This window comes from Camelina sativa, chromosome 5 (assembly GCF_030686135.1).
Source record: "Camelina sativa cultivar CO46 ecotype springtype chromosome 5, ASM3068613v1".
Taxonomy (NCBI): domain Eukaryota; kingdom Viridiplantae; phylum Streptophyta; class Magnoliopsida; order Brassicales; family Brassicaceae; genus Camelina; species Camelina sativa.
Window position 1 is genome coordinate 6,128,239 of NC_141884.1, and position 13,902 is coordinate 6,142,140.

General features: G+C 36.3%; 4 protein-coding genes and 1 pseudogene across 5 annotated transcripts; 3 read left to right on the forward strand and 2 right to left on the reverse strand.

Annotated features, from left to right (window-relative positions):
* The first annotated feature begins 3 nt into the window (after positions 1-3).
* LOC147943305 (uncharacterized) lies at positions 4-958 on the forward strand. The gene is made up of 3 exons (XM_087512829.1): positions 4-94; positions 218-448; positions 533-958. Exons 1-3 carry the CDS (start codon positions 79-81, stop codon positions 817-819), a joined length of 534 nt encoding a protein of 177 aa, XP_087368955.1. The 5' UTR covers positions 4-78; the 3' UTR covers positions 820-958.
* Positions 959-1,048: 90 nt separating this feature from the next.
* Positions 1,049-3,943, forward strand: LOC104785822 (RNA polymerase sigma factor sigF, chloroplastic). Of its 2 annotated transcripts, none has more exons than XM_010511106.3 (9): positions 1,049-1,318; positions 1,508-1,662; positions 1,762-1,859; positions 1,946-2,134; positions 2,240-2,495; positions 2,594-2,824; positions 2,990-3,130; positions 3,224-3,424; positions 3,492-3,943. In XM_010511106.3, exons 1-9 carry the CDS (start codon positions 1,231-1,233, stop codon positions 3,777-3,779), a joined length of 1,647 nt encoding a protein of 548 aa, XP_010509408.1. In that variant the 5' UTR covers positions 1,049-1,230; the 3' UTR covers positions 3,780-3,943. The 2 variants fall into 2 exon arrangements, with proteins under 2 accessions (XP_010509408.1, XP_019101279.1); XM_019245734.2 differs by having other exon boundaries at positions 1,051-1,318; positions 1,511-1,662.
* Positions 3,944-7,063: 3,120 nt separating this feature from the next.
* On the forward strand, positions 7,064-7,332 carry LOC109133018 (small polypeptide DEVIL 16 pseudogene; annotated as a pseudogene).
* Positions 7,333-9,323: 1,991 nt separating this feature from the next.
* Positions 9,324-11,309, reverse strand: LOC104788943 (pentatricopeptide repeat-containing protein At2g36980, mitochondrial). Its single transcript, XM_019245216.2, has one exon. The coding sequence runs from the start codon at positions 11,307-11,309 to the stop codon at positions 9,423-9,425; it is 1,887 nt and encodes a 628-aa protein (XP_019100761.2). The 3' UTR covers positions 9,324-9,422.
* Position 11,310: 1 nt separating this feature from the next.
* Positions 11,311-13,661, reverse strand: LOC104785823 (UDP-glycosyltransferase 86A1). Its single transcript, XM_010511107.3, has 2 exons — positions 12,519-13,661; positions 11,311-12,321 (listed from the first exon to the last, which is right to left on the reverse strand). The coding sequence occupies exons 1-2, from the start codon at positions 13,042-13,044 to the stop codon at positions 11,375-11,377; spliced, it is 1,473 nt and encodes a 490-aa protein (XP_010509409.1). The 5' UTR covers positions 13,045-13,661; the 3' UTR covers positions 11,311-11,374.
* Positions 13,662-13,902: the final 241 nt, after the last annotated feature.

Consider the following 13,902-nt stretch of genomic DNA (forward strand, 5'->3'; position numbering starts at 1 on the left):
TAAACTCGTGGATTTTTCTAGATCCTTTGTGCAACTTGTTCATCCTCCTCTAGAAGAGAGAAAAAGGTCTCGACCAACATGGAAGATTTCTCCAGTAAAGTACCCTTTCTCTTTTTTGATCAATAAGAATTTTGTTTTGTTTTGTTTTACCCATAATCGATCTGTGCATCTTTATTCTATTGTAGCCTCAATACTCATCTTTTTATATATATTGCAGAGCCAATCAAAAAAGTCTATGGGCGTAAGACAGCTGTCTTCTGGGACGTGGAGGATTCACCATTCCCTAATGATCTTGATCCACAATCGATATATCAGAAAGTCAAATCGGTTCTTGTGGAAAAAGGTTATGATGGTGAGATGTCAATATGGGCTTATGCTGAGAACGTAACGTTATCGGATGAGTTGTTGGATGAGTATTGCAAGTCCAAAATCTACTTTCTTCCCGGAGGTGAAATTAATATACTACTATTGTTTACCCTTCTTTATTAACGTACTCTTTTTCTCTTGTAATAATACGTATATATGTTATCAGGAGCTAAGGAAGCGAGATCAATTAGGATGATACATGACACTATTTTATGGGAAATAGACACTCCTCTAAGTTATCCTACAGAATCTGATCTGATTATCATCTCAGATAACATCGAAGGTGAAATGAATTTCATCAGATGTCTTAAATATTCCGCTTCGGCTGGTTACAATAATCTCTATGTAGAGCCTAATCAGCTTGCTGCTGCACCCAATAATACCTCAGAATCAGAATGGCCTCGTTACTTGTTTGATGTAGGAAAGCCTATTGGTTCAATCAGATATTTGTAATTCTCTCTACTTGTTTAGCAGACTTGCGACGACTACTAGCTTTGGTATTATGGTACTATTGTCAAAGAGGTCATCATGACTCTTGTAGTCTTGTACTATGTAATAGACCTTATTATGACTATTTAATTTTTTTATTTAATTTCGTATCTTTGGGCTTTTTTTTGGGTTTAAGTCCAATAATAAGCCCATTCTGATTTTCTAAGTTGGGAAAAGAAGATAACAAAAAAATCTGACTTCCATGGCAGCAACAAGTTTTAATTTTTATTAACAAAAAAAAAAAAGATTGGGAGTGTGTCTGTCGCCTTATCTGTTCGTCATGGGGGGCTCTGTAGAGTAGCCTCATGTTCTTATTCGTCTTCTTTAGCCATTCGTGGAAGCAAAATTAGAGTCTTTTTTGGTGATTCTGTGAAAATGGAAGCTACGAGGAACTTGGTTTCTTCTTCATCTCCTCCGTTTCAGACAAAGACCCATCTCAAGAACTACTCTTCTCCTTCCTCTGGTACTGTTCCTTTTTCTAGTTTTTTTTCTAATGGATTTGTCTCTCTGCTGGTTACTCTAATTTGTCTGGATAATCTATCTGTGCCCTTGTCCTTGTGGTTTTCAAGTTCGGATTTTTATATATACATACATTTTCTGATCTTGCTTATTATGTTTTGTCTTTCTTTCTTTGTTGGTGTTATATTGCCAGTAGTGATGCTTCATGAGCAAACAGCAACTCCTGTAGTTAACTCACGTCATCTCAATTCTTTATCTCGACATTTTCCTGCGTCGGTTCTCTCACAGGAGCCACGGGAAGAGTCTAGACCTCTCTCACATGCCTTTAGAGAAGACAGAACATCCCAGGTGAGTTTAAGAGCACAAAGTCCTAAACTTTTCTTACTCTCTTGTGTTTATGTTTCCGCCTCTGAATGTTTTTTTGTTTTCCTTGGGAAATTTTTATAGTTGACTCTGGAGAGGAGACAGTTTGATGAATTGGTTTCATCTCGTGAAGATGAGAAATTTGAACAGCAACTCATTCAATCTGCTGGTTTATGGAATTTGTAATGTCTCTCTCCTCTTCTTTTAACACACCAGTTTTGAATTTCATGAGTTTTGTGAATGATGTGTAATCTTTGTTTGTTTGCAGATTGATATCTCCTATAACAACAGCTGAAAAGCAATTGCCTGCAGTTGTATCTCCCTTACCTGATGCAGAGCTTTGTGATGTGGTTGCACTAGCTCAGAAGGCTTTATCAGCTTCAAAACAAGCTGCATTGTTAGCTGACGACACTGAAGCAAATCAATCTGACAACACTGGCGATTCTCTCTCCACTAGGTTGCTTTTTAAAACCTTGTTTTGTCTATCTCATCACTCTGCTTCTCTGCTACTTAAGGGGCTATAATGTGAAAATATTTGTGTTTTCTGGATGTTTTGTTTTAGCTCCTCCATGTCCTTACCGGAAAAGGGAACCATAGTAAGGTCGAAGCGGCTGCTAGAGAGACGAGCAAAGAACAGAAAGGCTCCGAAATCAAATGATGTGGATGACGAGGGTTATGTTCCTCAGAAACTTAATGCCAAGAAAAAGTATAGACAAGGGGTTGATTCTGATGATGCGCTTCAGCTCTTCTTGTGGGGACCTGAGACTAAACAACTTCTGACTGCTAAAGAGGAAGCTGAGCTGATATCACATATACAGGTTCATGCTTCCCCCTACTCTTGTGTCCTTGGACTTGCATCTTGTTGAACTTCCTTGGAAACTTTCCCTGATGCTAACTTTGGTATCTGATATATCAGCATTTGTTAAAGTTGGAGAAGGTAAAGACTAAACTTGAATCTCAAAACGGCTGTGAACCAACAATAGGTGAGTGGGCTGAAGCTATGGGGCTAAGTTCCCCTGTCTTGAAATCTGAAATCCACCGTGGTAGAAGCAGCCGAGAAAAGCTGATTACAGCAAACCTTCGACTGGTTGTCCATATAGCAAAACAATATCAGAATCGTGGACTCAACTTTCAGGACTTATTGCAGGTTAGCTTCAAACGAACCCATTTTTCTGGCCCCTTCAGTATCTCTGATCACAGTGAAGTTGTAGTATCTCGAGTTCTTCGATATTTCCAGTGTGTGTTAGAGTGATCTAACTTGAAGTCACATTTCTTACGATGCTTCTTTTTGTGCTCATCTAATGGTTCTTAGGAAGGAAGTATGGGGCTAATGAAGAGTGTAGAGAAGTTCAAACCGCAATCCGGATGCAGATTCGCTACTTACGCCTACTGGTGGATTCGGCAATCCATAAGAAAGTCTATATTTCAAAACTCCAGGACAATCCGTTTGCCGGTAACTACAAATTTTTCAATGGCATTATCTACTAGACAGTAAAGGATAAACTTCTAAAGCATGAATTGGTGAAATCTACTCATGTTAATACAGGAGAACGTATACATGCTACTGGGAAAAGTATCCGAAGCCAGAAAAACATGCGTGCAGGAAGGAAACTACCGTCCAAGTAAAGAGCAACTTGCAGGCCACGTTGGGGTTTCAAAAGAGAAACTTGATAAACTCTTGTACAATACAAGAACACCTCTTTCAATGCAACAACCAATTTGGGCTGATCAAGACACCACTTTTCAGGTAAACCCTTTTTCAATATATTATTTTGACCGAACAAAACATGGTTATAACCTTTTATTCCTAACAGGAAGTAACACCAGACAGTGGGATTGAGACACCGACGATTAGCGTGGGAAAGCAGTTGATGAGGAACCATGTAAGGAATCTCCTCAATGTACTAAGTCCGAAGGAGAGAAGGATCATTAAGCTGAGATTTGGGATTGATGGAGGGAAACAGAGGTCATTGTCGGAAATAGGAGAGATTTACGGACTGTCGAAGGAGAGGGTAAGACAGCTAGAGAGCCGGGCATTGTACAGGCTTAAACAGAACATGAGCAGTCATGGACTCCATGCTTATTCTGATTTGCTTATCTAGCTCATGGAGATATTTGGCATCTTCTATTAATAATCATGTGTATACAAAAAATATATTTTGTTTTGTTGATATGCTGAGGGATAGTGTTGTCTTGGATAAAAGTTTTGTAAACTTTTTTGGTTTTTTGGGGGCAAGGAAAAAGAGAAATTACCACATTTCCATAATTTGCTGTGTAATTGTCTATATCTGTTTTAGTTCTTTTAATCAGACTTTCATGAATGCAACTCAAAATAAAGGTTGGCTGAGACTTGAGAGCAGGGCATACAAGTAACTGTTGGAACAATTTATCTGCAATTTGTGTGCAGGTTCAACAACCAAAAAGTCTTTCTTAACACAGTCTGACCAAACCTACTGATTCACAATAGCATTCTGTGAACACCCTAAAAACTAAGCCATATATGATTGAAAGTCTCTAGCTAGTATCTTAAGGGAAATGCTAAATTTTGGAGCTAGCATTATAAAACTTATCATCTATTAGCTAGTAGTTACCACTTCTTGTGTAAGGCGTTTGTTGTATATATGGACCAACCGTGATCTTTTTATCGTCTTATTTTGTGTCTCAAAGTGTATTTGAGTGTCGGAAATAATTCTTTGGTTGGTTCAGAAACCACGTGTACACGATATATCCTTCCTTAGTCCATGTGTATATGTAACATACACTGTCCTACATAGTATCCACCGCTATTTTTCTTTTTCTAATACTAACAAATAGAGATAAACAAATCCTAAACTGTTTCTATAGATTTCTTTAGTGATATTGTGGGGTTCTCCTGAAAAGTCTTTTAAAAAATCTTTTTCTTTTGGAACTATCTTTGGTTTCAAAATATTGTTCTCTGTAAAACAAGATACAATATTAAATGATATAATCACTCTACAAATTGAATAACATGTTGAATCAACAACACTCAACAGTATACGCAATGGTTTTGATACCATCTTCTTGAATAGATTGACATATTTATATATTTTTATATATAATAATCAGAAGATTTTTTTTTTTTTTGTCACAATAATCAGAAGATCTTATACCAAAGTTCACACACGTCTAAACTGTGAAAAACAAGATTATCATGTCCTCTAAAACGTTTATAATGACTTAACCATGATTAAATCGAAATAGCTAGGAATCGAATTTTGGTTTCTAAATCCCATAATGAATCATGGTTAGTGTAATCAAGCATATTAAATCTATTAAAAACATTTAAATATTGACTTGTTTTTGGGAGATTCTCAAAAATAGCACAAAATTAAGTTTTTTTCCAAACTTAGCACAACATTACTAAAATTTCAAAAATAACACTAATTAATCTTTCAAAATTAAATCCTAAATTCAAAATACTAAATCCTACCACTCAAAACTATACCCTAAATGTAAAATTGAGAACCCAAACTTAAAAAAAAAATAAAAAATTTAACATTAATTTTAAATACTTTAATATATTAAATAGTGCTATTTTTAGGAGTGGGCATTTAAACCGAACCGAACCGAACCAAACCAAACCAACCGAACCCAAACCGACCCAAACCAAACCCAATCCTACACTCCAACCATTCGGTTATGTTTCTTCCCAATCCAAATGGTTCGGTTCGGTTCGGTTTGAAACCGAACCGAACTAATAACCCAATCTATTTTTTAAATTAATTAATAATACTATTAAAAATATAAATATGTGATTTTACCTACGAACGTTTGCATTTAGTTTTTATTTTACTTTATTTTAAATTTCTAATAAATTAACTAAATATAAATATAGATTTAATTATGGTTAATGTTAGGTATTTAATTTTAATTTTCTAATTTATTTGATTAATTAACTATTATAAAACCATAATCAATTTCATTTTGTTACATTAATTGATTTTTAAACCGAATTAAACCGAACCATACTAAAACCAAACCGAACCGAACCGAACCAAACATAAACCGACCCGAACACAAACCAAACCAAACTAACTTCGGCTGAGTTTGGTTAGAGTTTTACCAAAACCGAATAAACCAAACCGAACCGAACCCGAACTTAAACCGAAATGCCCACTCCTAGCTATTTTGGAAATTTATGGAATGTATGCTAAGTTTGGAAAAAAACTTGTTTTAGTGCTATTTTAGGATATTTCTCTTGTTTTTTCTTTGTTAAACATTTATTTATCTTTTAACATTTTCAAGATTTAAGAGTCTTCCTTTTTTCCCACTATTTAAAGGTACAATTCAAATTTGATGGGTAAAAAACTTCTCTAAAGCGTGTAAAAGGTAGTATCGTACGAAGCTAATAAATTGCAATGAAGACGACACTTCTTACAGAAGTGGGGCTCGGCTTACACGGATGACCACTCACCTTCAGGTGCATGCCAATGCGGCAATCGCCTTACCATTACGTAGCTCGATCGATATTGAATCATTTAAATGTAACAGAGATCGACCAAAATAAAATAAAATCTAAATTTATATTAACTGTGCATCACCATGTTTTGTTTCTTTCCCTTACGACATAACATAACATACCATAGCGTAACAGTGTGCTGTGTGCATCTTCTTTTTCAACAGTATTATAGTGTTTTGTTTTTCTTCAGAGTGATACCTGGTTTTTGTATAGTATTTTTTCTTTTTTTTCTAGGTCGTCTAATACAGTAATTAAATATACTTGATGAGTTTTCTTCTTTTCGTTTCTGATGAGTTATTTTGGGCAAAAACTAAATTCTCGGTTTTGCTTTTACATTAACGGTAACATTTTAGTCTCAAAATACTGATATATATCACATAATTTTTTAGTTAGTCACTCTAATCCATTATTTTCCAGAGACTAAATCTTTCTTTCAATTAGTTTTTTTTTTTTTTTTTGAATATCTATTTTCAAAATGATTTTATAATTGTAGTCAATATTCTTCATCTTCACGAATGGTTAGTTAGAAAAATTATTATTTTTAAATAATGTGAAAAGCCTTTTTTTGTTATTTATAGAGTTTAGAATGGTCAATTATTATTAAAATCACATTGAAAAAACTCAAGATCGATCTCTAGATTCTATAGTGAATCCTTAAACCATTTGGACCACCATAAGTTGGTTTCTATAGACAATTACTTAGTAAAAACATATTTTTGTGTGTGTTTGATAAAGCTTGTCCCCTCCTCTCCACTCCACTAGACTACTATATACTGAACTGTCCATCTTTGTCTGTCCTCGACAAAACTAAAGCTCATAAGAACCATCAAACTCTTCCGTTCCTTGCATTTATTCTTTTCTTTAATTTCTCATACTATCGTAGTCGGGACTCTCAGAAACCAATCAATGGCGTCGGAAGAGAATGGCACGTGCGACCCGTGCAAGACTTTTGGGCAAAAGTGCAGTCATGTCGTGAAGAAACAAAGAGCCAAGTTTTATATTCTTCGCCGTTGTATCGCCATGTTAATCTGCTGGCGCGACCAAAACCGCGACCGCGACGACTCTTAATTGTTTGTTTTCTTTTTATGGAATATTTCTTATGCATACGTAAGTTAGAAAATATTGAATTGTGTGTTTGTTTTGTTGGGTAGCTTTTAAATATGTTTTACGTTTTATTTTGCTATCACGATATATATAAGTATAATAACCTTAACTAGCTAGTTTTAAGAAGATTGTATATTAAACGATCAAATCTAGACTTGAGCACGACAGTAGTCCTGAAAATAAAACAAATATGTATATGGGTGCTATAACACTTTTATATGTATCAATGACGGTTGATCCTGAATGACAAAATTAAAACTTAAATTAATCAACTTTTGCAAGATATCCCTTGAACTATGAAAATAGTATAAACAGTTTCCGCAATGTAACCTTTGACTATATGACAAGTTGACAATATATGTATAACAAGAAAAATAAATCATTACCACTACCAACACCATCTTCTTCTTTGTCATCATAATCATGGTCGCCTCCACCGTACCACAACCACCATTGTTACCATATATATTATTGTGAAGTAGTCGGGGTAATGGGGTTATGGCAGGAACGGCGGTGATAATGATATTAGCAGTTATGTTTATTTTGTTTAAAATCTATAACCAAAATAATGGTATTAGATATTCAAAGGTACATTGTTTTGCATTTTTCATATAATTCAAGAGTTATTTTGCAAAATCGTATTTTAAGGTTTATTTTTCTAAACTTTCCATCTTGAATCTAAGAGAATTATTGGACACAAAGTATTCGGAGCCTGAAGTACTACTGGAAACAGATGAAAACGTGGAAAAATCATGGCCTTTTGTAGTTTTAAAGTTTCCTTTTGTTAAATTGAAGTTCAGGGTTAGACAAAAATATTGTTTCAATGCATGGTAGATAAGGATAAAAATAGACTCTGTCTAGTATTCTAAAGATAGAAACTTCTCTGCTTCAGAATAAAACACATCATCAGATTCGTAGTCATAGACTCCATTCTCCATCTGTTCGTAAAAAACTTTACATGAATTTAAACTAGGAACGTGACTTCGTACTGATATACGTAGGTACGTCCGACCGTCCTTCTTTGTGCACTGTAGATATCTAAAGACAAGATTCACAAGAAGATTTGATTATGAATTAGTTTTGGATTTGGTTCCAAACCTTAGATATCAGAATATAAAAAAATATTGACGCGCAGTTCAACGGTAAAAATCATATATAAGATTTATGTTCGTAACTTAATTCATCTATACTCCATACATAATAACGGAGTAATCACGTCAACAATATATAATACTAGTACACTACATATTACTTATTAGTCGAGGCCTTGAGGGTAAATAACAATTCTCAATGAATGCACCTTTCCTTTTCCTTACCTTTTCTACGCATGTAATTGGTACATATAATATTACCAAATCTACGTATGGTTCAAATCACTAAAGTTAACAATACAAAGTTTTGGACCACACTAGCTAGCTACATATATCAGTAGATGTCCATAATTTGTTAATACTATTCCTTACTGTTAATTATTTTAACGTTCTCGTATTCACCGATTCGATTCTAGATTCTGTAGTTCCACCATAGAAAAGAAGATAATGGAGTAACACACTGACGCAAGAAGAAAACAGAGTTGGAGAACAATGATGGAAAATATTTAATAGGAAGTCCAGTACGATCCTAACGAGCCCACGTGATCTAGTCAAATTCGTACAAATCTATGCAATCTAAATTTTGACTAGTAGGTAAGAGTTAAGTAAATTATTTTGTATTCGGATCATGCTGCGCTTGTTTAACAACACGAATCATTGTCACACCAACAAAATAGGGGTAATTTGTAGAGAAAACAATGTTAGTTTGAATCTATATTTCTTGTCTTTTGTAAGATTTTCTTTGTCACTTCTTGTGGACCTTTCACACTAGAAACCAAAAAAAAATTGATGCTTCTTCTATACTCTATTTCTAGTCATTATCAAAATTCCAATATGATTCACTAAAGAGCTTATCAATATGAGTAAACATAACTCAAATCCGATTAAGTCATCATGGAAAACTATATGAAACTTAGATTCAATAGTATGAGACTTCCTTGTCAAGATATTTTGACCTAAGCAACATGAACTAGTTTCTAAGTAGACATTTGCTTATTACTTATACAATAATGTGTGTGAATGGTTATTTTTTTTTTGCTTTTTCTACATATTTCTCATTGTCTATAGCACTAAATCCACAAGTTCCAAAACGTCTCTGGGTTTCTCATTTCACTTTGAATGGAGTTTAAAGTTTCAGAAAGCTCCTCCAAGCGAGGGTGCGTAGAGTCACCAACTAGAAAAGTTGAGACCTGGTTTCCTACTTCGATCCAGCTACATCCCGGTGTTTTCTTCATACCTCGCTCAACCATTTCTCTCCTTACATCTTCTGCTTCCTTCCACCGCCCACTTGAGCAGTACAAGTTGGATAACAGAACAAAACTCATCTCTTCACTTGGTTCTGCTATCTTTAGAACTTTGCTAACTTCTCTGCCTAATTCTGTGTGCCAATGTGTAGAACAAGCACCCAAAAGAGCTTCCCATGAACTACTATTACTAGCTTTAGTGATAAGTGAATTGTAAGTTGTAGCCAAGTCCTTTGCTTCTTCTAGATATCCACCTCTCCCAAACATATCTATCATACATGTTACATGATCTACTTCCAAAGGGATTCCATAATCTCTAACCATAGATTCAAAAATTGAGCAACCTTCCTCTACAAGGCCTGAATGGCTGCAAGTTGTCAGCAATCCAATGAACGTTACCTTGTCTGGTTTAATCCCTGACGCTATCATGCTGTCATAGAGCTTTAGAGCTTGATCTGCTAACCCGTGGACACCAAACGCGAAAAGCATTGTGTTCCAAGATACCAAATCTTTGTCAGCTATATCCCCAAATGCGCGGTTTGATTCCTTAATATCACCACACTTGGCATACAAATTAACCAAGGCGTTACCAACATAAGCATAACCTTGAAAGCCTCGATGAATCAAACAACCATGGATCATTTTCCCATGTCCTAAACAGGCTAAACCTGAACAAGCGTGAAGAACTGCACCATAAGCAAAATGATCAGAATCCACCTCAGACTTCATCATCTCAACAAAAAACCTCAACGCTTGCTCTCCATCTCCATTCCTACCATATCCTGCAATCATAGTAGTCCAAGTAACAATATTTCTCTCCGGAGCTAGATGAAACACCTCAAGAGCTTTCTCTGTTTCTCCTATCTTCATACACACGTCAATAACAGAGTTCCAAGATACCTGAGTCAAGACTTCAACAGACTCGAGCACTCTCATGGCATCATCTCTACAGCCTACTTTCGCATAAAAACTTAAAACAGAGTTTTTTGCCTCAACCGCACAATCCCACCCGTTCTTCACCATAACAGCATGTACCATCCGTCCACAAACCAAGTCAGATGAATCACCACAAGCATTCATCAGAGAACTAAACGTATAACAATCCGGTTCAAACTCACTCTTCTCAATCATCTCTTTGAATAACCTTAAACAAGAATCGATCTTTCCACACTGGGAATGACCTGAGATCATTATATTCCAAGCAAATGCCACCCTTTTCGGCATTTCAACAAAAACATCAAAGGCAGCTTCAAACTGTTCAGCATTCATATACGCAAACAAAAGCGAGCACCAAGTTACTTCATTTCTACTATCATTCCCCATATCTCGAAACACTTTGTTTGCGCTTAGAGTATCAGAACACTTACCATACATGTCAATAAGCGAATTATTAACCGGCAACGAACCACCGTATCCAGAACGAATAACCAAAGACTGAACTTTTCTCCCGAAACTAACATCGCTTAGACTCGCACAAGTGCTCAAGATTGCTGTAAACGAATAATCATCAGGCTTAGCGTCAGAGAATCTCAACTGGGTGAACAAAGACATCGCTTCCTGATATAAACCCAAACGAGAATAGCTCGTCAACATAGTGTTCCACGCTACCGTATCTCTTTCCGGCATTTCGTCGAACACCTGACGTGCACTTGCTATGCGACCTGATTTCGCCAAAGACGCAATCTTTGAAGTAAGACGAACCAAAACAGACATCTGGGCAAACTCATGGAGTTGTAATAACCAAAAAAAAAGTGAACTTTATCTCGATTTACATATGTTTAGATAGCTTTATGACGATTACACAATTTAGTATATATACTACTTCGGACCTTATCAACAAAAATTTTAAAATTCGTCTCAGAAGATCCAACGGTTGTAACCGCATCTTTGAGATGACGTTTAACTTTTTCAACGTTGTTTCTCAGCTCACTTGAAGTTTCACCTTTTACCATCAATCTCCTTATGTTGCCCGAGACTTGGTCCCTTGTGATAGTCTTATTATTATTATTATCATCATAAAGGTTGATCCCAATGCGCCAATCATCGACCACAAGCTTCCTATTAGTGAACTGATCAGTCAATAGCGGATAACACAACAAGGGCAAACCGCACCAAACGCTTTCCAAAATTGAGTTCCAACCGCAATGTGTGAAAAAACCACCCACGGCCGGGTTTGAAATTACTGCCATCTGGCAGCACCATTGGACCACAAGACCTCGATCTTGGGTCTGGTTTACAAACCCGTCCGGGAGAAAATCCGGTACGTCGGATCCGACTATATCCGGACGTAAAACCCAAATGAAACTTATCCTACTAAGCAAAAGCCCATGGGCTATTTCAACGATCTCTTTTTTACCAACATGTGCGTAGCTACCAAACGAGACGTAAAGGACGGACCCGGTTGGTCGGCCTTTAAGCCATTCGGTACAGTCTGACTCTGCCCATAAGCTTGTGGGGACAACCGAATCGGTTGAGAAAACCGGACCGATGGCGTAAACCGGTTGTTTGGCTTGTAGAGCCGAGAGAGAGTCTGGTTCGAGCTCTTGCACGGTGTTGCATAAGACGTAATCGGCTCTCTTGACGTCTTTAAAGGCCTTGGATAATATTTGATAAACGGTTGTATTTGTGTCTACGTCTTTGTCGCTTACTTGAAGATATGACATCAAGTCCTTTGGTTCTATTGCTTTAACCCCTGGTACGTAATCAATCACGTCTTCACGATTCTCTACCATAAAATTCAAAACGAACATGATGTTACTAAGACCATATAAAAAAATCACCAGCTATCTAGTCACCGACTTCAACAAAGATACAAATAAAAGACTTGTGACAATTTAAGAAATAGAGATTTTTGTATGGCCTTGTTAATATTATTACTAAATCAGGTAATATATTATTGACATGATTGAGTAAGAGTGTTACCAAGACATTTGAAATGACCGTTGGATATGAGAAGATCCATGTGGTAATAAAGATTGAGTACCAAGGCAGGTTCGGTCCAAAACGAGACATTAACAAGGTTGTGCTTGTCGCAAATCATAGATGACCAAACATAAAACGTATCGGCGATCAAGCAAGTCACCGGATGATCATCCTGGCGTGAGAGTTTAGCGATGAGATCATCGACGTGGGCAGAGAAGACGTGGAGAATGCCTTCGAAAAACTGGTCATGATTAAGTGAGCGGTCAAACCCCAAAGGGAAGCCATCGGTCACGGTGGTGTAACGTATGTCGAGCTGTCCTGAGCTGCGGGCGGCGGAGAAGATGTCCCCCTCGTCACCTTGGTGAGCGGTGGAGATGTTGTGGTGGACTGACTCGGTGTTGACGAAAGTGATGGTGAAGCCATGAGAAGCGAGTTTGATGGCTAAGTGGACAAAAGGGATAACGTGGCCTTGAAGCGGGTATGGTATCATCATGATATGAGACTTCCTCGACTTTGCGCTCTCCATTGATTTTTTTTCTTTTTTTTGGGAAGAATTTAATTTTCTTGGTGTTTTGAGTGATTGTATATATGGACTGAAAGTGTGGATATTTATCAACGTACAAGTGAATTTCTAAAGATAATATATTTTATTTTTCTACATCATTCGTGGAAAACTTGAATGGAGATTCTTCTGAAAAACTTTACCAATTAAGCTATAAAAAGAATCATGCTGTAATTTCATAAAATTGTTCTTGAAATTATATCCGATTAATTAGCTGAAAAGGAAAGACAAATTTTGGTGTCTAAGAAAAAATTATTGCTAAAATAGAACAAATTAAAACCTAAAAACAGACTAAGCTGATATCAATTACGGCTAGCTAGAAAATAGTATCAAAAGTTGAGTCCTTAGATATATAGGACATGTTTATCTCTACCCTCGCATATACTACTAACTCAACGCAATCCATACCGTTGTAACCTTCGATACAAATCTAGAAATTTATATTAGGGTTTGCTTGCTATATATATTTGCAGGCGCGTATTTAATTTGCTCTTATCATATGGTATGGATTGTGTTGTGAATGAATGTATATTAGAGCTCTAAGCCTCGAATATGCCTTTATATATAAAAAATAATATTCTGTATGATATATTGATATGTGTAATTGTGTCATATTGATCGTCCAAGAGATGATATCTCGTGAGTCGTGACAGCAGAAGCCGTCAAATTTATGAAGAAGAATATTCGAAGGACACGTAAAGAGTGTCTCTTCGTGTACGAACTCGATGTGATGTGCAAGAGTAGGCCAGTGTAAAGCGGTGTATCATACTAAAGCAGATTTGTCATGTTATGACAACTTGGCGCTCTTACATCATTGTTGTG